General features: G+C 37.9%; 2 protein-coding genes across 2 annotated transcripts in view; both read left to right on the top strand.

Moving 5' to 3' along the window:
* TLCD4 (TLC domain containing 4) overlaps positions 1–11,003 on the top strand; it is a 30,414-nt gene extending 19,411 nt beyond the window's left edge. Inside the window, 3 exon segments of the mRNA XM_050901171.1 lie at positions 814–887; positions 4,347–4,640; positions 4,642–11,003. Of these exon segments, the coding sequence (XP_050757128.1) occupies positions 814–887; positions 4,347–4,640; positions 4,642–4,663 (390 nt within the window). The 3' untranslated portion in view covers positions 4,664–11,003.
* Positions 828–21,953, top strand: LOC127019211 (holocytochrome c-type synthase). The gene is made up of 7 exons (XM_050901168.1): positions 828–887; positions 15,266–15,415; positions 16,163–16,311; positions 16,962–17,110; positions 18,259–18,378; positions 19,212–19,298; positions 19,555–21,953. The coding sequence occupies exons 2-7, from the start codon at positions 15,301–15,303 to the stop codon at positions 19,751–19,753; spliced, it is 819 nt and encodes a 272-aa protein (XP_050757125.1). The 5' UTR covers positions 828–887; positions 15,266–15,300; the 3' UTR covers positions 19,754–21,953.
* Positions 21,954–24,875: the final 2,922 nt, after the last annotated feature.

Below are 24,875 nucleotides of genomic sequence, written 5' to 3'. Positions count from 1 at the left end.
ACTCCATAGGTTGTTCAGGAGACCTACTGAAATTTTTAAAAAAATCTTTTTATCTCTACATCTGCAAACTGCTGCTTACCCAGCCATTGTGTAATGAGATACTATTTCCAGCACAACCAAACGATAAGGCAGAGAATATGCTGTACTTTGTCACTTGGAAGAAAGTGCTCAGTTACAACGTGTATCAGTGTAAATGTACCACACAGTTATCTGGATACCGGCACGGAGATGTGCTCTTCTTCTAACCCACAGGGCATGGCAGGGACTGCAACAGAGCTGGTGGAAAGGGTTTCCCCTGCAGTGGGGAGGAGAGAAGAAAGGGCTTTATGTGCCCTTTCTGCTGCCAAATAAGAGCTGGGAATTCATCTTCGCTTTGGCAAATTATATTCCTAAAACAATGCAGGGACGTTTTTCTTTAGCTTACAGTGTTTCTGTTTGGGCTTGTTTAAACATTGAGAAATCCAAAATACTTATAATTCTCTTAGTAATAGTATCATTATAATTGTAACCCATGACTACTTGTGCCAGTCTTCTCTAGCTAGCTTTCCATGGCCACTTAACTGTAAGTCTTTTAAAGATTTATTTAAAGTAAGAAACTACTGATTTGAGATACCTGAAGGACAATTGCAGCTTTTGAAGTAAACCTCCTTTTGAAATTGTAAGGAAGTTGGCCACAGCTGGCAAACTCGCATACTATCAGTTTTAATAAAGAAGTTGAGATGTTGTGTCGTTCTGTGTATACTTGAAGACTTTAATCAAGATTTCACATCTACATTGTTGATTTTTGTATGTCTATTTTGTTTTGCTAACCAGAGCAAAGGTCTGTTGGCTTATTTTGGAAACTTCCGTCTGCTTGCAGAGCTCTCCACTCCTTTTGTCAATCAGCGGTAAGTGGTTAGGGAATTTTTGCATAGTTCTTTTAAATTTTAATCTGTATTATTATTTCTGTCACTTAGGAAGTTTTTTTTGTTGTTGAATGTCTGCTGAAAGGGAATTTATATATATTGAACTAAGGATTACTATGTGGAAACCTTTTTTGCTATGAAAACTTTTTGCTGCTATAGCTGCAACAGTATAACTAATGTATTCATCCTTGAGTTCGTTTTTAAAGTAGACCAGCCTTCATATGTGTCCTGGTTTCGGACACATACGCCAAATGCCAAATTTTTATGAAACTACTGAACAAAAAAGTTCACAAATATAATATTGTTTATTAGCCTTTGTATGTTCATTTAATTATTATTATAAAGCCGTCATTTTCAATAGGGATTTTTTTTTAGTATCCTGGACCAGGAAAAGAAGCAAGATAACATTGTCATCAGAATCCTAGAATGGAATTGCATTGCCCTAGATAATTTGAAGTTTATTTTGCAATACTGCACGTATATAGATTAATATTAATACATACACATGAATACATAGAATAATATAAATATATATTCTTTATTTACTTTCAAATATAGTTCTGGAAATTATTTTGAACACTTAAATTAGAAAAACAGTGAAGTACCTAAATATATCTGGAATGGTTAATCTTCACACTTGTGATCAGAGAAGAAAGTGGCAGAAGGCTCTTTTGCAGAGCTCAGTGAGAGTCAAAGTCTGCCATGGCTTCTGGTTATAGTGTTGCTACTAGAACTGCTGCTGTGAGTATCAGAAAAGAAGCATGGTAATGCCACGTGCCGCAGGTAGGGGAAAGCAGTCAATGAAGTTTCCCAGTGCTCTGGGGTGGATGGCCTCTCTCCTTACTCCATAGCCACCATGACCCAGCTGGGGACAGGGTTTGCTTCTGGGGACAGAAGATTTCACCTCAGGAGAGGGGCTTTGGTATAGGACAGTGCTGCAGTCCTCTCCTCTTCCTCCATTTTTTTGCAATGTAGGATGAGATCTTTCAGTGTATCAGATGCCTATTCTTCACTCATACTTTTTGGGGTTTATTTCTAATTTACTGATCCTACATGTGTGGCATCTGTTTTCTTTTCCAGGTGTCTGGTAGAGAAAGGATAAGGTTTGTAAGGCAAATAGGAACTGTAATCCGTCTGCAAACAGGGTATCTGAGTATTACCCATTACTGCGTTGTGACTGTAAACTCTGAAATATTTTATGAGACTGTAGCATTCCTCAGATCTCTAAGAATAAAAAAGATTGTGCTGAGATCCCTTTCGAACATTAGCTTGGTAAATTCAGCTTACAGGAGGGCAGGGTGGGATAATGGAGCTCTCCAGAGGCTGCTTTCATTTGCCCAAGCTGTGCTGGTTTTGGCTGGGATAGAGTTAATCATAGTCTAATGTAGTCTGTGCTCCATGTGCGCAGAGAATCTGAGGAGTAAGTAAACACTTCTTTAAACTTATTTTAGTAATACAAGGAAGAGGAGAGTAAGAAACTGAAAAAAGGTGGTATTATATTCTAGGTTTCTGTATTGAAATTCATGTCCTAGTGAATGGCTGTTCTCCCAGCTGACTTCTACCAAGACAGGATTTCATCCTGGGTTTAAGTGGTTCCAATACAGATGCTTACCTTTCAGACTGTGGCGTTAGGAAGTATCGTGATACATCTGGCTATTAAAAGTAATACATGTTATACTTTTAAAATGCCTATGGTGAGATCATGTGTCTTTGAATACCGACATTTACTGCTTTCTCAGAAAAATGGAAATCACTGTAGGAGATAATAAAGTCCCTTGCACTAAGGGATGTCATCTCATTAGTGCACAAATTTTTTTTTTTCATTAAATTTGAAGAGAACCAGACCCTTAAGACAGTAAGTAGTGGATAATGATAATGACTTACATTATGTTTCTTGTTTGCATTCTTAGTATTACCAAAAGAGCTATTATTAAAATATAAAATGATACTCTCATCTCAGAACTGTCTGTGTATTTCCTGTCTGTGTTGTTAGGGATATCTAATTGGAGATTGTCTCCATGCCAAGCATTTAGATCTTTTAATGTTAGTATCAGCATTTATGTAATTAGTGATGAACTGTGGTGGGTAAAATTGTAATGATAACTGTGATTTACTGACTTTTATTTTTTTGAATCTGCTGGGAGAGGGAAGTTGCTAAGCAGATGTCCAGTTACCTATATCAGCACATCTCAGTATATTTTAAAAACTTTTTTTATATTACTTTTGGAATCTGCATTGTATGTATCAGCGAAAGTACAGGCTCTGATTGTTAGTCTGACCCAATATATCAGGTCTCGCTCTTCATCATCCCAGTGTTTCTGTGGTGGGGTATCCTGCTTCCAGGCTGGACTGCCACCTTGAGTGCCTGGATTTTAATTGTCTCAGTAGCGCTCTTAATGAATTCCTGGAGTATTTCTGTTAGAGCTGGATGTCTGGCAAATCTTTTTAGTATATCTATAATTACCTAGGTTGTAATCTGTAGGTAATTAAATTAAAAATGACTTTTAAAACCAGTTTTAGAACTGTTTTGTTAAATAGTTTTACCCTCATGTCTTCTTGGAAATAAACTGATTATTCCACTTCCCCTCCCCATCCCTGTCATGAAGACAGTGATTTAAGTCATTTTCCTCCGGTCCTGTCTTTAACCTGCCACTGTTGCACAAATTTTCCTTGCGTTTATTCTGGTTTAAGTGTGAATGATAAAGAATTAGAAGAGTTTGTTGTTCCTTTTTCTAGGAATTCAACCCGCAGGTTCTGTGTGCTAGGCAATAGATAAGTTATGTGTGTCTACTAAGGAATTAATATGCAAGAATTTTTTTTTTAATGACCACTTATGACCCAGTAGTAGTAGAGGGAGAGGGGGTTTTTAGATTTATCTTTTTCATTGCATAACATACCTACCTGTGACATGATCCAGTGCCCTTTACAATGTCTGGTTCTGAAGTTCTGGTTTCGGGCCGAACAGAAGCAGTCAGAAAATCCCAAATCTGAGAAACTGGAAATTAGAGCTCTATCTAGATTACCATATCCAAATACAATGCTAGAATTGTTTTCAGGGAAACAAATAGAATTTTAGTTGCCCAAACTATAGTAACAAGTAATAAATTTGTATTTATAATTTTGAAAGAGAATTTGAATTACAGTGTATTACACAATAGTCACTGAAATGCACGCTGGTTGTCAACTGGTTTACAATTCAAATCAGGATTTTCTACATGTTATTCTACAAAGTACTGGATATCACACACTGCTTAAGTGGGGACAAAAAAAAAGCAGCCAAGCAGAATTTGCAGCTAAGCCAAGACACAGTGCAATAATTTAGAAATAATAAGCGTAGAAGCAATTAATAAATGATTAATTAAAAAACCCCCATGAAATAAAATCATTTTTTAATGAGATGGTTTCAAGTCCGCCTGGTATCTGTGAACACTTCTTTTGCAGGTGGTTTTTTGAAGTACTGGGATATCCCAAATCTTCAAAGGCCAACATCATCAATGGTGTGCTGATGACAGTTGTGTTCTTCGTGGTGAGGATTGCCATCATGCCTATATATTACAGCCATGTAATTTCTTCATTTGGAACAGAGGCTTTCCAGAGATTAGGATTTGCAGCCCAGAGCACCTGGATTATCTCAAGTGTTGTCTTGGATGTTATGAATGTGATGTGGATGGTCAAAATTGCAAAAGGATGCTACAAAGTCATTTGTCTTATTGGACAGGAGGAAGCCAAAAACTCATAGAAATGGAAAATCTGACTAGAAATCATATGCATAAAATGAAATTTCTGCTATGAAAATAATTTGGGTTCACTGAAACAGTGCACATTTCTGCCATGGAATGCTCCTCTTAAGGAAACAAAGTATTACCTCTGTACTGACCTTACTCTTTCCTTAGCCACACTGCCTGCACACCCAGGGCCACGCTTTATGGATCCTGTCCGGTGAGGAATAAAAGCAAAAGCTCACACAAATGAGTTCCACGTGTCTGTTCTAAGCAGTTACAAGCTACTGAAATTAGACAGGAGCAGACTGGTTACTTGCTTGTTGTCCACCAGTGTGTTCGAAGTGTTTCACTCAGGTCTCTCAGATTAATGTTTTATAAATCCAGTGAATACTGACATCTCGCTTTTTTAAGAAAACAGAAAACCTCCCCAAACTCCTGATATGGTGCAATTTTCCTGGCACGTTTCTATGTTTTCTTCTAGGAATAACAATCAAGATTTCATTCTTGACAACTTTTTAATTTTTGCAAGAACAGCTAAAAATTTAGCTTTGATTCTGTGAAGTCTTTTACTGCTTTTTGTTCTGCCTTATATGAATGCAAACCATTTTGGGAAATTTATGAAATAATTTTATCTGAAATGCTGTGTTAGAAGACTACAGAATATCTTAAAAATTATTCAAATTCTCTGATTTTGATGGAAAAGAATCAGTTTTGCTGTGTTAGATTACATGCAATAGTACTTCCTCTAAATTGCCCGTGGAGTTTTTTCATAAGTTAGTATGGTAAATGATGTGTGGAAACAGCATAATTCTTACTGGAGTGCTTTCTCCTTTGCTGCTACTACCTTTGAGAAGTGCTGCAACTCTCCTCAGAGTATTTTTAACCATTGGCTATTTGGATGCGAAGTTTAATTGTTAAGAGATAAAATTCTTCTGTATATGTGATGTGTAACTTACAGTAATACTTTTTTTCTTTTATATCAGAAATGACCCATTTGATATGAAGTGTTGAGTTTTTTGTCACATTTTCCTTGTTAATCACATCAGAAATCTGAGGTGTTGACTAAAAACATTCTTGAATTAACTGTGCCAAACTTCTGTAAAGCTCTACAGTAATTCTGTAGAATGACAGTTCATTTCTGTAGGCACAACACTTTATTTTTTTTAAACCATGTATTTGTCAATAGGTACTCTGTTCCTTCTGCAAACTTAAAGGTTTGGAGGGCATCAGAGAGGAATCTTACCATCTAGGAATAGTCTAGAACCTAATTTATAATACAACTTGAGGAAATTCTGTTTTTTGTTTTATTTTTAAATGATTTTGAGAGCTGTATTTGTGTGTAGTTTGGTTTTGTTTTGCTTACTTTAAACCATGTCTGAATTGGGACTGATTAACTTCTGTTTTTTTCCTTGGTGGGTTTTGGGTTTGGTTTGTTTTTTTTTTAACATGTTATTTGTTATACCTTCTGGTAAGGTGTGCTAAAAGTGTCCATTTTCACTCAGTACTTTAGTGCACATCCCAATTATCGCAGCGGACTGTTTAAGCAATTTATTTTTAAACAAAAAGATAAAATATTTACCCTGTGTAGGATAACTAGTTTTTCTCTTGTCCTGTTCCCTCTAACAAAGCTCGGTGACATGAACTCTCCCCTCTGTAGTCAGAGGTGCGAGTGCCCAATACTGTGCTCTCGGGTGAGGGACGCAGCGTTCCCGTCTTCCAGGAATCGGATGTCTGTAAGACCCCAAGAGGACTGGGCAGGCTGAAATGCCTTATAACCAAGGCAGCTGCGATGAGTTTAGTTCCCCAGTTGAAGTGATGTCAGGGAGTATTGTTTGGGCTAGCGTAATATGTGCTTTTATAAGCCTAGTTCCACTGTTTAACTGGGCAGGCTTTTTTCCACAACTGTTTCCCAATCCTGCCTTGTTAAGGGAGATAACAAGGATTGTTAATACTTCTGTTTTTTGGATTCTGTGCTTATTAATACTTCACAAGCCTGCAGACAAAAGATGTGTTTATGCCTTGGGAAAGTTAGCAATTAATCTGTTTAGCTGTGTGATTTGAGTGAGCGCAGTACCTTATTTGGGTACCAGTAAATCCATAGTCTTTGAGAGCTGATCCTGTGACCTGCTTTGCTGAAAGCAACAGACTCCCTTTTATACTAATTTGCAGAACCTGGTATCTTTTAAAATAGTGATTTCAGTGTATCTAATGCAAAATCTAGGCTACATACAAAGGCTCTGTTTCTATCACCTTTATGATTTAAAGGTGTACATGAAGTACTTTTTTCATGTGCTTTTTAAGTCACTAGATCAGGGAATCATTTTGTAATAGCTTGTTCCTTTCTTAAAAAAAAATTAAATTTAGTAAATTCAAACATTTTGGAGAATATGTTTGAAAGTAGAAGTCTGCTTTTGTTATTTGGGAAGTAGGATGAAAACAAATTGATAAGGAAGATGATTTGGAGCAACTCTTAGGGTGATAATGCATGAAAACTTTTTGAAGTTCATCCCTTCTTAGCCTTAATCTTTAATATTTCAGTATTTTAATTTTTTTGTTTTCAATGGAGAACATTCATTAAAATGGTCCATTTCCATCACTTCTAGATAGACTTGTGTCTGATGGGGGGAAAAAAAAAGTAAGTCAAGCTATAATACGATTATGTTAAAACTAGATTAAAAAAAAACCCCACAACAAAACCCTGCATAATACACTTTGGGCAACAGTCCAGAATGGAAGGGCAGTGGGATGATTATTTTAAAACATGTAATATTTTGGATTGCTGTACAAAATTAGTGTAATTAAAACAATATTTTGCAATGCATTAGGTTTAAATTTTCTAATTTGTTTTTTTAAAGTATTACAGTTATGTCCTGATGCATCTACTGTGTGTCAGAAGACAACTTTCTAATGAAAAAAATTATTAACACGTGTATATTCGGCAAGGACTGTAGTAAACAGGCTGCAAAGTTGTGATGTACTGAATACATTAGTATAGGGCACTTTTTACCTGCCGTTAAAAGCTTGTAATACAGCAAATTGGAGAGCTGTGGCACCCATTTTTCAATTGCACTTTATTAATTTAAAAACTGTGGAGAAATATTGATGAAATTTAATGTTGCAAGCTTGTGTATTTGCCTTTTTATGCAAAAAATTAAATGCATGATAAGTAGCATCGTAATAAATGCTACCTTTAGAATGTAATTTTATCTTATTAGTGGCTTAAAACTTCTATTTTTAACAGACACATTGTCTAGTGTAAAAGCAGACTCTTGGTATGTCACCAGGTGTCTTTGCCATACACATATCAAATGGAAGGAGTTAATCTTGCAAAAAATGGTCAGATACCTTGTTTTTCTTTTCTTTTACATTCTTCAGTACCAGGTGACATAAAATTAGCACAGTGATCATGGGAGAGTCTATTTGTACTGGTAAGGCTATTTGTATGTAGGAAGGCAAATTTCCATTTTTTATGGCTTTACTTTTTCATCAAAAGATGAAACTTTCATCAACTTTCAAAACGAGTACAGGGGAATGGTAGGTCAAGTTTTGCTTTTATAATTGATTTGTGGATACAGTACTTTCAGAGAGGAAACATATTTCAAATATTCATTTTCTCGGTGAGTGTTCCAGTGGATTTCAATGAAGTTGAGAGTGTTACACTACAGAGACGCTTTATGGGTTATCTGTGCGCATTCTTCAGTGGTAAGAATTACATCTCTGAAGCCTACTCTACCTCTATAAACACATGCTATCTTGAGTGAGCTCAATAATTTAATAACTTAATTGCTTAAAAAATAGAATCTGTTGAATAATGAAAAATATCCTATGCACAGGAAGATGAGGGGAGCTGACTTTATATATAAATTCTTAATTCCAAATTTTGTATTAAATTTTATTAAAACTTTAAATTAATTACAGTGTCTGGAAGAGAATTACTTCTATCTTTACTTAAAAAATTATGGGAGAAGATTACTCATACTGCAGAACTAACGTTAACGTAAGAGTAAAAGCTTACACAAGTGAGCAAATGTGTTCAAGCAGGTTTAAAGAGGAGAGGTGGAGGAGACTGAGAACACAAGTGTAGAGATCCAGATGTCTCCCTACTGCTGTGGTTGGGACAACAGCAGACTGATACGTAGCAGAAAGGTTTAGGTATTTCTATATCTCTGTTCACAGTGGAAAATGAAACTTTTTTCTTTAAAATTTTCAAGCTGTATAAAATGGGTTATCTGTTGATTGCCGTATGAAGAGGACTTTTTCTCACGGACTTGTGTGTGTTTAAGTATATGTACATACAAGCTTTCCATAAACGATCATTTAATAGAGAAGTTTGTAAAATTGTTCTGTGATGCTTCTGCTGAGCCATTCAGAGGAAGATAAAGGGCTGCTTGACAATTACTCCAGCTTAGGATCTGGTGCAGTGTTGGCTGTGGGTGAAAGCCATCCATAAAGCAAATAGAAAGGGACTAGAATTTTCAGATGAAAAAATGCAAGTGTAGAAGACTTTGAAAAGTATGGGCAGCCCTCTTTCATATTTTTAATAGCCTACGGTACAACATCATTACCTGGCTACAAGGAACTTCATGAGGAAGGATTTGTTCCTGGTGGAGTTTCTCTATCTATGGAATATATTTGACAGCTGGAAAAAGAACAGTACTTCATTGCTGAGATCCTGACAGCCGTCAAATGGAAATAGCGATCAATATTTATGAACTTTAACATTCATCCAAACCCGGGTAAAATCTTTTTGTTGGACAGGTGAAGGTATTAGGATTTTCTGACAGCAGCTTGAAAGTTCTTTTTATAGTAGAGAAGATGAAAGATGTGCTGCTTGGAATGTTCAGAGATCTGGGATTAAGCATCAAATCATACTTTTAGGTGGTAACACTTGGTAAGGTTTCTTATCCATTACAAATCTCTACTAGCTACCTCCTTTGACATTCTTGCTCTATTTATAATTACCAAGCACTTTATAGCTCAGTAAAGAATGGAAGGTAGCTATGAAGAATAAATTGTATTGTTTGGCATAAGAAATATTTTGGCAAAATTTCTTCTGAGATCAGTTTCATTGTGTGATGTCCTGCACTGAGAGGGCATCTGATTATAATGATGTATATAAATTTTTAATCTAGTTGTAATGTAAAGGAAATGTCTTTAAGAGAGTGAATTATGAAGAGTTCAGCATGGCTTGGTATCAACCATATAATGATTCAGTGTGCTATTTATAACTTCCTACTTACTGAAATTGAAAATACAAAAGCAAATAAAATATTCTGTAGTGTATCTTTATTTTTAATCTATGCGTGGGATGTCAAACATTGTACTTGTCTTGTGGACAGGACATGCTTTTACGAGCCTATAAATATATAAGTATATGAGAATCTGCACCCAAGTGGAACACGTTGCATGTAAATTGTCTTCTAAGTTTTTAAATTTCAGTATTTTTAAAAATTTGCTAGGTTTGAAAGTAACATTTAAATATTAATACTAAGCTGTACTACAGAACATAGTGTTTTGAATGCAATGCGGGATATATTGGTTTTGTTTATTGTAACCCTATTCCAGTTTCACAAGAGAAGTCCATCATATGATAGGGGGAAAAGAGGAAAAGGGCTAATGATGAGCTCGGCTATATAATTTGCACACTTAATATGCACACATCCAAATATCCTGGATTTGTTTCTAGCATGCATATACCAAACAGTGTTTTCTTCAATACTGACAGATACCTATATATGTAGAATAATTAAACATGTAAGCACAGCTAACCTGATATAAAACCAAATTACAAAAACTGTTGGGAACAAATGAGTGACAAGTTAGGCATAAGTAATGGAGCCTGTAATGCGAAAATGTTTATATAATCTTCTGTATAAGAAGAAACTTGATAAATATATCTAACGTATGTGCAGATCAAGGATGAAAACTGTAAATTCTGCTAGACTTATACTGGTAAATCTTGACAATCTGGTTTGCAGTAAATACTAATTCTGTCACAAAATGTCAGGGTCACATTATTAAATTCAAATAGTAATGTGGCCTGATTGTAGTAGCAATCCTTATCACAGCACAAGAACTTAAAAATGCAATATAACAGTTCTGCAGATCGGTGATAAAAGTAATCAGTTGTAGTAAGGGGAATGATTAAGTATTATGGGTTTCAATTTATTATAAAAAATTTTCTGAATTATTTGTTTGCATTTCAGTGATATTGTAAAGCATTTCTATATTTTGTTTGAACAGTTTAGGAGCTTGCATAAAATGATATTGGCTGATTATTTTTTTTCACTTTGATATATGCAATAATGTCAATAAGCAATAAATTGCATGTTGTATGCAAGATATCGGTACTTCATAATAAAGGAAAGGAACACAGTTTCTTAATTTGTGAATTTTTCTTTCTTAATATGGTAATAGCTTATGTACCTATAATGAATGCATCGTGAAAGAACAATTTTCTCTGAGTTCAGTTCAGAAACAACTGGCTTATATGGTATTTTGAAATTTCGTGCTGTTATCTTTTTCTATTTAAAAAAAGGTGGGGAGGGAGTATGAGGTCTGAGCCATACTGTTGTTCAAGTGGCTGGACTTTTAAACGCTAAATTCTATGTAGGACATCCCTGGGGCCAGGAATGTAACTTAAACTATAAATTTTGTTATGTATTGAGGAAAAACTTATATTGGATAGTATAATTATATTGCATTGTATTGTAATACCACATGTTTCAGGAGATAAGCTGGACAGTTGTTTGAAGGCTTTAGGGATAAAGAGCTACTGTTGTCAGTGTATTATAAATGTGATGCACTACACAGTCCCTTACTGAATACTAAGACAGGCAATTAAGTTCCTTAATATGGCAATTCCTAGATTCTGTATGTGCAGTGAACATATGACTAGGAAGCATCACTTGTGTGGTAAAACGCGGAGGTTTTTCTGAGCATGCTCAGAGGAAGTTGCTGCTGTTTTCTATCTTAACCACTGGCTTCCAAGCACAGGAGTTGCTTGTGTTTCTTTGACCTTTTTTTGTATTATACAATGGTTACGTTACTAGAAGAGAACACAAAGCATACAGGGGTTTTTACTTTTTTCCTCTCATCTTTTAAGGGGCATTTAGTTCCATTTGTAAATGATATTGTTAGGGTACCAATTTTACACTCTTAGTGTAGAAAACTAGTCATTAACTAGTTGGTCTGTTTGGAAGTGACTTGGAGTGTCTGGAAACGTTATTTGGGGTCAGATGCTATATAGGTCAGATTTTCAACTGCTTGAGGAAGGACAATGGGGGCTTGGTGGGAGGCTTTCGTATTGGCACTGGGCAGCTTTTAACACTGAATGGTGGAAAGGAAGGACTAAGCACAGCTGGGAACAAGGGATGCCTTTCAGTGAGCCATTCTTAACCTGACAAATTCAACAAGTCTTGCTTAAAGTGTGAGAAACATACCTCTCCCTAAGAAGTAGGATATAGTAACTATTTTGTATATCCACTTTGTCATGTTCTGGTGCAAAGTTGCTCTTCATTTTCTCCCAAATTTAATTTTTTTTTTTTATTACTCTTTGTGTTCTTGCTGAAAATGTTGTTTGCTGTACTTGTATTGGTGTGATAATTCTGCATTAGGGTTTGTTTTTTATTTAATCTTCACAGTGGATATCTGTCATTTTTTAGATGGTGGACTACTGTTGTATCATCTTTTTTTGCTCTGCTTTTCTGCAGTTCACAGTGTAATATACCTAAGGGTAGACTGTGTGCTTTGCTGAGATTGTGACCTTGGTGTTCTTTATAATGCTTTACATTGAGGAAAAAGTATTTGCTACTTGGCTTATGTTATAAAGGGTGAAAACTATTGTCTATACAACGACTAAGAAGTAGTGCAATTGTTGCTTCTGGTGGAGCGTGATGGTGGAAAGCAGGGAGACAGCATACTGACATCAACAACATAATGTACTTTGAGAGGAGGGTGTAGAACCAGTTCCTCATTTCAGAACATCAGAGAGAGAAAATGTGTTTTACCTTAGAGTTGTTCTGCCACTGACATGAAATATTTGGAAGCAGAGATGTCAGTCGGTCTACAGGAGCCTTTTATTAAACTGCGTTGTCAAGTGCAGCAAGTGAAGACTAAAATGATTGTATCTTGTTTAGTGCTGCTTACACAGCTGTTACTGTGAATGCAGTCTTAGAGATTTCAGCAAAGCCAAATATGCCTAAAACTTGGGCAATGATGGAGGCAATCATCATGTTTTCTAAGGCATATAATAGAGACTCAGTTACTGACATGGTGCCACTTTCCCAACTCCAGGTTCTCAGTATGCCTTGCTAATAATTCCTGCATGCAGAAAGGGTAGGAAACAATTTCCTCTTGCGTAATAAAGACTATAAAAGGGCAAAAATTAGTGGATATTTGATATTGCTTTATACTTGTATTTTTATTTCGTGTTCACACTGAATGGCAATGTCCTCGTTAATAAGAAAGATCCTATTTTGAAAGATGGTATGTGAACATGTTCTTAAAAGCACTCTTGAGAGGAACGTATAAGATTTTTTTTAATTCAGGTAGTCATACAATTTGAAATAGTGCTTGTTCGAACTGCTTCAGTGTGGTTTAGAATTTGTCTTTATTAGTCTTTCTGATCTTTTTCAAAAGAAATGGGAGGGAATCACTGCTTTCTTCCTTTACACCCAAATACATACAGAGAGTGCAAGAGACCCCTCTTCCAGATTTGAATTTGGATTTTCTTCATCCCAGGTTAATGTAATAATTGGGCCACTTGAAGCTTAAATTCCTTCCTACTTTAATTTTATTTTTAATTGCTCCAGTGAAATAGGATGTTTCAAAAAATAATTACGCTTTTTGATCAGTTCTAATTGTTATATATTAATAATGAATTTTTGTCTTGTGTCTCCCCACCTGCCTTTTGCACTTGACAGCCTATTGAGAGTCCACGTTGTGGGATGAACATTGAAATAGTCCTGCAGGGTTTGTACTCAGTTACAGCTGTTACTGCATGGCTGGATCTTACCATGTTAGTCAAAAAGGGATGGGATGAAAGTGGTCTTCCTTGCTCTGATGCAAAATGAGCTCCATTTTCTGAATCATCAAACTGCAGTGTTATGCACAGTATTTCATGCATACAGTTAAACTGCATCTTCTGGTATTGAAATAAGGCAATATTCTCAGTCAATCTTGAAGAGCTGTGATACTTTTCTTGACTAGCTGATGTTTAAAAACCATCTTAAGGAACCTTAGTATCTCCATAAGTTTAATACTAGAAAGGTTACACCTTTACAATATTGATTCATGCTGCTAGTACGGTCAGTATTTTTTCTATACTTTTTTAAAAAAAATTAGCTGCAGTTGTAAGGGATAATGATTTCACAACCAAAACAACATGACTTAAGATGGCACGTAGCTCATGCTAACACAGCTGTACGGGGATTACACGTGAGCCTCAGTACATAAAATTCCCTGTTGTTGGCAAATTTTGAAACAACTTTTGTACCCTGAAATGTGCTATACATAAAACGCAGCAGCCCTCAGGCGCCCTCTGTCCGTTCCCCCTTTGGGGAGTCACGCACCGCGTGCAGAACAAGGCGTGTCCCCGCCGCGGCCGCAGCCCGGCACCGCCCTGCCCTCGGAAGGGGCAGCGAGCCGGTCCCGGCAGCCCCCCGCTTTGCCGCCGGGCCGGTGAAGGCCCCGCGCCCCGCCGCGGCCGCTCGACAGGGAGCAGCCCCCGGTGCGACCTCCTGGCGCAGCAGCGCCTGCCGGGGCCCTTCGGCCTGCCGCCCCCGCTCTGCACCAGCGCCGCGGCCGCCCTCCCCGCCGCCGCCCGCCCTCAGCCCGCGGCGAGGCCCGGCGCGGCGCGGCGGAGGCGGGGCTGCCGCAGCCCTGTCCCCGCCCCTCCCGGCGGCGGGCGCAGGCGCCGAGCGGGCCAGGGGCGCCGCGCTCTCGCGAGGCGGGGCGCGCGGCGTCGTGCTGCGCTCGGGGCCGGCCGCGGAGGCGCGGGCCGGGCTGAGGTGAGGAGGCGGAGGCGGCGGCGGCGGCGGCTCTTGGGGACGCGGCGGCGGTGGCGGGAGGCGGGTGCAGAAGGAGGGCGCACGCCGCCGGGCCGGGCCGGGCCGGCTGGGCACAGGGGGCGGGCCTGACCTTGCCCGCGGCCGCCGGCTGCGGGGTCGGTCACGGTGTGTGTAACGGTGCGGCGGCCTCGCGCGCGGCGTTACGTGAGGCGCTTCCTGCCCGCGGGGGGGTGGGGTGGGGTGGGTGTCGCTGCCCTGTGCGGGCCCGAGGGGGCTGCGGCGGGTTTCGGGGTGCGGACAGAGCCTCCCCCACCCCCCGCCGCGCTGCCTCGCCCCGCCGCCAGTGGGCGTGAGGACACGGGTGAGCGGCGGCGGGGCGGGGGGAGCCGGCTGTAAGCATGGATGTTACCCGCAGGGAGCCCCCGCACCTTGTGTCCCGCGCGAGCTCGTTCGCTGCCAGTCCTGGCAGACGCTGTGGATTTTTATTTAGGCTGGATGTTTATTACTTAAACCGACTTTTTTATTCAGTTTTTTAATTCGTGATGTAGCAACATATCTGTACTTGCATTCCCCTTAATAAATAACCAGTGTGGGTTTGTATTACGGATGTTTGCTTTTTTTTCTGTAGAAACTTGATCTAAAAAGGCCCCGTGTGCGGAAGCCATGGGTTTGTCTGCGTCCTCCCCGGCTGCTGCAGGTCAGTCACCGAATGCATCCAAGCAACATCAGGTGGCATCTCCACCTTCAGAATGTCCTATGCATCAGGAAAAAATGAGCGGTAATTATTCTTGAAACTTAAATGAAATAAACTCTTTACGTGGAAAACAGATTGAAAAGTGTTTGGGGAAACAAAAAAGAAAAATGATTCTGCAAATAAAAACTTGAGTTTTTCTTTTAGCAAAAATAGTTGTCAAGTAACTTTTCATGAAAAGGAGTCAGTTGTTCACCAGAACAGCGTGCAAGCTGCTTTGTCTGTAGAGACAGTAGGTGCTTGCTGTAGAACCTGTGGGTCACTCCTGATTGTCACATTTCACAGGGGTCCTGCGGATCTATTCCCATCGAGCGGTACAGCCACAAAGGATCAGGGAGGTGCAGGGGCCCCTACAAATATGGTAACTGGGAGCAGGTGGTTGTCGCTAGAGAACATGCATCTGGAAAAGGGCAGCAGAAGGGTGGAATAAGATGAATGTCTGGAGGAGGACATCAGCTCTTCCATTGACACAATCAACACATGTTGGATTAACATCGCTGTGGAAATCTTAAGTACAAACAGTTCAGCGTAGGGGCCAGCATGAGGTGGGGAATGAGCATTCAAGGACTACATAAGAAGCTTAGATCTTACCATGGTGCTGGGTCCTAAAATGCAGGAAAGAGAACAGTTAAAACTGTTGCAAAGCTCAGAAGAAAAAGCGAAATACCAGTTCGTATTTACATGAGCATTCAATGAACTGTTTTTCATTTTCCTGTCATGTCTTAGAGTTTTCATTTTGTAGCAAAATATATACTATTTTTTCCTGTATTTCAGGTTGTCCAATGCACATGAAGACTCCTGATCATAGAACTGAGAACACAGATGATGTTCCCGCACATCAAGAAAGAGCATATGAATTTGTAGCATGTCCAGTGAAGTCTGGTGCATCTCAAGTGAAAGATGACATAGATCCTAGCAATATGGTAACTTTTGCTTATTTCACATGTTTTCTTCAGTCTTGTTTCTTCTGAAATACTATCCCCAAAACGTAAATGGTGATACTGTCTAAGGTGGAAACTCTGGCAAATAACGTTATTTTTTAATTTTTAACACTGCTTTTTCTAATTTTGTGTGCAAATATTTGTATAAAAACAAGTTACATCTTATTTAACATTCTCTTCTTCAAATTTACATCTTCTTGATAAAATGTGGTTTTCCAGTTTGTAAATATTTTTTGCTGTCTATTTCTATTTGTTAGTTACATGCATGGTTTTTATGCTACGTTAGTGGGTTTTAGGTTCTGTGTAATAGCAGTATGGGTAAGTTCTGATTCAAGTCTCTCCAAGATTTCCTCCGATTTACAAAAAGCACTGCTCTTTTGCAAGTTGAAGTTTAGGCAAAAGGGTTCCTTTAGTCTTCTGTGCAAAGAGTTCTACTGCAAAAGAGAAAGATAATTTTGGTGGACTTAAATAAAGGCTGAACTTCTCGATCTTTGTTGCAGCTGATTGATTATACTTTGATTTTTCTTAAACACCATTACATAAAAAAATTTTCATCCTCTAGTTTGTTGTTGATTCTCCTTGTTTTCTAGATGCCTCCTCCTAATCAGCAGGTGATTCTCCTTGTTTTCTAGATGCCTCCTCCTAATCAGCAGCCATCTCCCGGTCAACCGTTTCCATTGTCAACTGTTAGAGAAGAATCTTCCATTCCTAGAGCACATTCTGACAAGAAATGGGTCTACCCTTCAGAGCAGATGTTCTGGAATGCTATGCTAAGAAAAGGGTAAATACACTGTGAATTACAGATGGAGTCTGTGAGCCTGAAACTCATGAAGTAATATCATTAGTTATTATTCATCGATATTATTTAAACGTTTGTGGACTCTAAGCAGTAAATAATTAACTAGCTCTTTTAAAAATTTCTATTTTTATAAACAGCTTTATTTTAAAGGGTGAGCTGCTCTCAAAGGCCATGTCTCCTCTAGTGATCAGCAAGATGGTAGGGTATGTCAGGCAACTGCCACTAGCTCAGAAAATTTTCTTAAAAGTCAGTGCATAGGCATAGACAAACTTTGCATGATTGCCAGCTTTCAAACTCAGTCAGCTTCATGCTAATCCTATAAACTGATAGTAAAAGTTCTGTGATTGTGAGAACATCTAACTTGACTTTGCAAAATTGCTAAAAATGTGAAAATTGTTTGACAAGTAGATGTTTTCAGTCTTTCAAAAAATTCAGTGTAGGCAAGATCTAACTGAATGATAAATGTCTCCTGTGGCCTAAAAAACCTTCTGTGCTGCCATTTGCTCATTCTTTTGTAATTATTTGTCATTCTCAAACAGATCAACTTTAAAGGCAGTTACTATTAAAACAATAGTAATTCTTTGTTCTACCTATCAATGTTGTTCTTAAGACAATATGTCATAAGCAGTCTATATTGAACACACAAGTTTTGATCCTGTAAACACTTAAAATGTGTTCAATGTTATGCCTGTTGAAAAGGAAGCACGCGTGTAGTCGTAATGCAGGGTCAGAGAGATGAAAAGCATTTCAAAGTGTATGAAAAATGTATTAAATACAGGACTTCTGTGCATTAGGAATGCAAGTGGGATTTTTCCTCAGCATTTTTACGAATACTGTGGATGTGCTGATGTTTGTACACTCTCATAACTTTCTGATCCAGTTAAGCTGTTAATTCAGCTAACAGAATTTGTGGATCTCTATGATGATAACTTTGATAACTACCCTTTTACAGAGAAAATGAAGTGGTTCTCAAGATGCTTAAGCAGATGAGCCAGAAGTTTTCATACTTGCTTTGTGTCTTTGCATAAAACCTTAAAGCTCTTGATTCAAAAGCCCATCAGATAAACCGAGGAAGGTGGAGTAGTTATGCTGTAATGCTTGTAAACTGTTTTCAAATTCTTATTTTTTAGGTGGAGGTGGAAAGATGATGACATAACAGGTGAAGATATGACCAACATTATTAAGATTCACAACCAAAATAATGAGCAAGCTTGGAAGGAGATTCTGAAGTGGGAAGCTCTTCATGCTGTGTACGTATGTATGAAACGAAAAGCAAATCCTTTGGTTTAGCTCTTGCTTTTGTAATTCTTTGAAAGTAGCATGTCTCTTTAGTTTTCACAGAAATATTCTGGTGCTGATATGTCTCAAAAGTTACAGTCTTGTAGGAGCATGCATTTTGATTAATATGGAGGAAGATTATCCAGAAGAGCTTAACTAGAACTGAATAATTATTATGTTGATAAAACTGATGAGCGTTTTGGTGGTGTGTGTATAATGTGGATTTGGAGAAATTAACTTCTTATTGTATCCATTTGGGAATTATTTAATTGAAATCTTTACGTTATGAAAAAGATATGAGATGAAGACTTAGATTAAAAGTGACTGGTGAAAACAAACTGTCGCTTTTTAGGTCAGTATAGTCCCTGTTCCTAGAAGAGACAGACTAGTTAAGCATTCTGTATGTAGAAATTTTTCTCTGAAATTCCATGTTCTTTGTTACACACTAGTTTGGATTGCCGTTTTCTGTTCTTTAGTGGTTTTCTGTTCTTTAATCTATTAAATCTGTGGATTAGATTTGCAGAGAACTGCTCTGTTGATAAGTTAGAACAGTGGTGTGGAGCATATCAAAGGTACTTTATCATACCAGCAGTAAGTGCTGTCAGAAACTGGGGGACCTTTCAAACCTTTAAAAAAAAAAAAAAAAAAGCTAATTTAGATCACTTGTAATTAATTTTTTTACTGTTGCTCTTTCTCCTATTCCTTTTTTCTGTTACTAAAACAAATTACCATAATGGTTTAAACGCTTAAAGTAAGACTGTTTTAAAAGGTAAAAACTATTTTCATTTTTTAATTGCGTGCACAGGGAATGTCCATGTGGACCATCACTGATGCGATTTGGAGGCAAAGCAAAGGAGTATTCACCAAGAGCCAGAATACGTTCATGGATGGGGTACGTGGGCAGGAAGGAAGGTCTTCCAGTGAGGTGGGAGGGCAGGGAGACGTGTCTGAAAACATGGTGTAGAATTAATTTTAAGATGTTTCAGAACTGGAATTGCAAGTTATAATTACCGGAAGATAGAAGTACTAGTGGGGATCTTATGCCAGTGTCTGGATAAATAAATCTTCTTAAATAGGACTTCCACTCCTTCTCCCAAGTTCATAATATCCATTAAAATATCTACGTGGTCTATTATCTGTCTTTCCAGATATGAACTTCCCTTTGACAGACATGATTGGATTGTTGACCGATGTGGAAAAGAAGTGCGATACGTTATTGATTACTATGATGGTGGAGCAGTAGATAAGAACTACCAGTTCACTATCCTGGATGTTCGCCCTGCGTTCGACTCTCTCTCGGCTGTATGGGACAGAATGAAGGTAGCTTGGTGGCGGTGGACTTCGTAACTACTCCTGTGGTGTGTAGTCAAAAAGTAAACCACTTTCCTCCTAGACTGAGGATAAGTGAATACTAGGACTTGAAATAGAGGTTCACTGCAACTGTCATTATTTTCATCATCACCACTGTTCTTTGGGGGTGGGAAGGGAGGATGGGGAAATCCGTTGTTAAGTACACCGATGCTTTATGGTGTTGTGAGTGAAATAATAAAGTTATAGTAGCAAAAACATGTATCTTAATTTTATTAAGAGCTGGGAAATCTTTTCTTACTTTGTCGCAGATTCTGCGTAAGCTTGCCACCTTTTTATTTCATGACTCCAGTGCTGCACCAAATACATTAGGTTTCTGATTCTGACTGGAGTTTTGAGTATTAAATAGTGAAAACTGGAAATTTCATAAATGATTTCACGTAGTTACAGTATTTGGATACTCAGATGATGAATAAAGGGTAAAAGATCTGGACTGTTTCAAACTGCATGTTTCATTAACTATATAAACAATACACATGGGCACTTTGTTTTCACATGGGCACTTTACCTGTTCAAATACATGCTTCCTCAGAAAACTTTAGTCAAATTTATTGTGTTAAAGGACGTATAGTGTAGTATGAGTATTTTTAAAGGTATATTAAGTTGAAAAGGAGAATATACTCATGCCTTAATCTGTAATTTATCTTTGAACCAGAACAACATCTGTTAGAAGCAGGAAATCAGTGTCAGTTACTTTTAAAACAACGTTTCTAAAAGGAGATAAAACTGATTTTTAATCGCTATTTATTTGAGTATTTAAAAGGTTTGTTTTCTGATGTAAGAAAACTGTATTCTTTTAGTACTTTCATGTCTTTAATGTGTGTCTCATGTAATGCATTTTGGACAGAATTAAGCCTCATTTAAAGAAACTGTCGTGCAGTCTACGGTAGCATAACCTTTTTTTTATATAATACGAAATCGCACAAGAGTGTATGACTACACAGTCATAAATGTTTCTGGATAGTGATTATAGTGAGGCATATTAACAGATGTGTATATAACTTGGCTAAAAGGGTATCAAAAGTGCTAAGAAATAAGGTTGATTTGAGTGTTTTCTAGGAGTGATGCATGTTAATGCTGTGTGGCTTAAAGATTTGATTAATGTATGTGCTTAATAAGGGAAACTAACTTTTTTTTTTTTAAGTCTTCCACTGTAATAGCTTTAAATTTGCATGGCTTGGTAAATTACAGGTGCCACATACCCCTAAATTTAAATTATTCCTCCCTTTCAGCATATATTACTCTTGAGAATTAGTCTTCCATGTAAAACACTTGGGAAGGAAAGGAGTAAGAGAGTGTCACATTGTAGCTTCTTGAATGGGAGAAGCTTACTTTGTGAAACTTCACAACCTTAACTGGGAACCAGCTGTACATTCATTTTATGAAAGTGGTTATTTTTAACTGACATTGGAAGCTTTTTTTTTCTTTTTTTTTCCCTGAGGGGAAGGCCCCTCTATGTTTCAGTCAAGTAACTTCCCATTTAGGAAAAAATTATTCAGGGAAGCTTCCATACTTTAATGGAGATGAATGGTTCCCACTTCAGAGGCAACTGTCCTGCATGGTAGGAATAAATATTACCCAGAAGTCCACAGTCTTAAAAGAAAACCATGCTCTTACCCCCATCCACTTTCCTCATTCCTTTTTCACCTTTTTAGTGATTCATATATATAAATGAAAAATAGTTTGGGGGGAAAAAAAAATCTCCATCTGCGTAGGCAATGTATGTATGAGATATGAGAAGTGCATGAGCTTGTATGAAGCATATCTGATAATGAAAGAGCTGCTCCTCTCTGTTCTACAGTAAAGACGGAGGCTTACTGCTTTTTGGGGTGGGTTTTTTTTGTTTGGTTCATTTATGTATACATTTGGTAACTTGATATATGCAGAATTCTGTGTTTCTCACAACTAAATATGGAAAAGGTACATCAATGTAGGGAGTGCTTCAGAAGCTTCAAAAGAGCAAGTTTGCTTTGTTGATTTTGGAAGTGTGATGTTGAGTGCATTATGGAAACTGTAATTGCTGCTAAATCTGGTGAAAGGTGTCACATGCCACTTCATGCATTTACCATCTTGTTATGTTCCATCTCACATAGATTCAAGTTGTTCTTTTCTGTGCTACTGTTAATGAAATGTACTACTTTGTCATCAAACAAAAGGGAGAATCAAATAAATACACTTTTCTTAACTTTGGTATTTGGTGATCATATTTTTAGCTGTAAGAATTATTAAGATGAGCTCTTGCATGTGTCATACGAGGTTATAGTCTGTTACAAGTAATCAGATCTCTGAATATATACTACTCATTTATTTAGGTGAATACAGAACCAAAAACCAAGGCCTAAATTCAAGTGTTTGCCAATCAAACCAGCAGCTCTCAGAATAAGAGTGTATGACGACAAATATATTCATCCTGAGTCTGGCTAACTTCTGAAGAGAGGAATGCAACGAATTTTTTTTTTTTTTTTTTTTTTTTTTTTTTTTTTTTTTTTTTAAATAATCCTTGAAGTGTAAATGAAAATAATTCATTTCTACAAGCAGTAAGACTTAAGGAAGTAAACATGGAGTTTCCTCTTTTAGGTTTGGGTTACTTTATGCATGATGTTGGCAGTTCACTATTTCTCAGAAGATGGGTGTCAGAGTGATTAGAATTCTAATGTTAACTTGAAAAACAGTGATTTAAATTCATGGTTTTTACCCTTCGGGAGGATGTTTTAACTGTAAAACTATTGTTTAGGCTAGATTAAAGGTAATGCGTGTGCGTGTGTATATGCATAAATAAATACATTTATATCCTTTCTTTGTAAGTATAGAAAGGTTTGGAGTGTTCATGAAGCTCAAAAAAGCGAAGAAGTATCCTGATCGGGCCCTTTCAGGGAATTGTGCAGCAGCATCAGGTTCCCAGTCCCAGTCAGGCTGAAACAGAAGTTCAGAACCCAGCATCTCAAACCAGGTTAACCTTGTGCACATGCAAAAGGGAAAATATGAACGCTGTCACTAAAGCGGGGCCACTTTTTAAATCAGTTGTGTATTTAGGTATCTGAAGTTCACAGCTTTACGGTGTCGAAGCCCTGCTTGACCTATTGTGTTTGACTCTTGCAGGTAAAACAAGTTAGGTGAGCTCTCCTGGTCTGCAGCTGAAGATGCGTCCTTCAAGGATATCGCGGTGCTCAGAAACTGCTATCTCTGTGACTGATTGATGGAAAAGGACTCTGGCATAACGCTCCAACTGTAATCAGGTCTTGGGTCATACATATGTAGTTAAGAGTGGTACTGCTCTTTACTACCTGGAGCAGGAGACCATTCTGCATTCAAATACTGGTTTTGGCCTCTTGCTGTTGCATCGCTTCAGGCAGCCAGTGACTACCTTGCAGTTAGGGTGCCTAGCACCATGCTGCCAGTCTAGAGGGGCACTGAACACGTGCTGTGCCTACAACACCCTCCCTACTCAGTAACGTTGGCCCAGCTCTCTGCTCTTCCGCAGTATGTCCTGTTAGTAACTGGCCAACGTGAGTACCCTGTAATTAGGGAGTAATTCACAGGCTTGTCCTTCTGGGATACCTGGAGTTCCTGAGCTGTAGCTCTTCTGTCACCATTTATTTATTTATTTAGTTATTCATTTCCCTCTCCCCTAGAAACAACTTTGCTGTTCCCTTTCATATTACGCCAATGGTCCTCGCTTCAATCTCTTTAAGAATTTTTCAGCTAAGCCCTAGAGTTTCTGCCCTACTTTGCTGTAGAAGAAAGAGACTGTGTTGCTGGTAAGAAGGTATTTGTGTCCATTGTTGATTATTGCTATTTTTTACTGCCAAAGCAAAGTGTTCTGGATTAACGTTTTTGAATTATGAGGTGAAAGAGGTATGCTAATTTAGTGTGAAATGGGACAACAATGCTGCCTAATGTTTACGTAATGTATTTACTATCAGGACTTTAATGTGCTCTGTAAATAATTATTTAAAGTCTAAAATATGATGATGAATATTGTTCTGCCTCCAAAGGGTGTGAGAGTGGCAAAGGATCTCTTGGTGCTTTGAAAATGATCATAAATAGTCTGTCGTCTTATGCACTCCCATTTTGTTCATTCAACTCTTGTGTCAAAGTGTGGGGGAATAATAGCTAATGTGCCAAAGTTCAAAAGATGGAGGCACAGATACTAACGTTGCTGTAGCTTAGCAGCTAAAAATGAAGGGAACTGATAAACTAAGGAGCACTGCCTAGTTTTTGGACTCTTACTAATGTTGTGGTTTTCATAGAGGGTAGAAATGCCCCTTTCAAAAACACCACTCCTTTACTTTTTAAAGAGATCTGTCCCCAACGTTTACTAAATTAAATATAATTTTAATCCTTTGTCTCCCTTTGCTTACACCTGGAGGAAAATCCATGTAGTAAGGTTCCACAAACAGATGTACTTGATGTGGAAGCTGAACTTATTTTGAGGACAGAATATACTACTCATAATGCTAGCTGTGCTTATGTCTTCAGTATCACACCCTTCCCTACCCACAACTATCTTTACATATGTTCTTTTTAAAAACACACAGCGTTGCTAGTTTTCTACAAATTTTTAATAGGGAACTCCATCCATTTTTACTCTCACGGAAAGAAAATGTGTTCTATTTATTATTCTGTCTTACTTTGGACAAGGTAAATTGCAGGCAAAGATCTATATGCAGTGAATCAAGTAAGTATTGATTCTCTCAGCAATGATAGTAACAATAGGAACCTATGGTCATACTAGGTATGTCATTTTGTAAAAAGCATCCTTTTTAGTTTGCGTTAGATGGTTAAGCACTTTTATGTGCATGTCCTTCAAGAAAAAATGGCTTGCCAAACTCCTAGAGAAAGAATCTTAAATTCTTTTATGAATGTGACAGTTGCATCTATTTGGTCTTACTACTTGTACATCAAATAGTATAGAAACTTGTGGGCAGAGTGCTAGTCTTGGCTCCAAACCTAAACGTGTGGCCTTGAGCATGTGTGAAATGATGCATTGTTTACCAGTGAACCACTGACTCCAATGGCAGCTACTCACAAGACATGTCTGCATATTTGCAACATGGGTTCATATTTTTATGACTGGAGTCTGAATGAATCCAATTTTCAA

Source organism: Gymnogyps californianus, chromosome 8 (genome assembly GCF_018139145.2).
Source record: "Gymnogyps californianus isolate 813 chromosome 8, ASM1813914v2, whole genome shotgun sequence".
Classification (NCBI taxonomy): Eukaryota; Metazoa; Chordata; class Aves; order Accipitriformes; family Cathartidae; genus Gymnogyps; species Gymnogyps californianus.
This window is presented reverse-complemented; position numbering and strand designations above follow the sequence as displayed.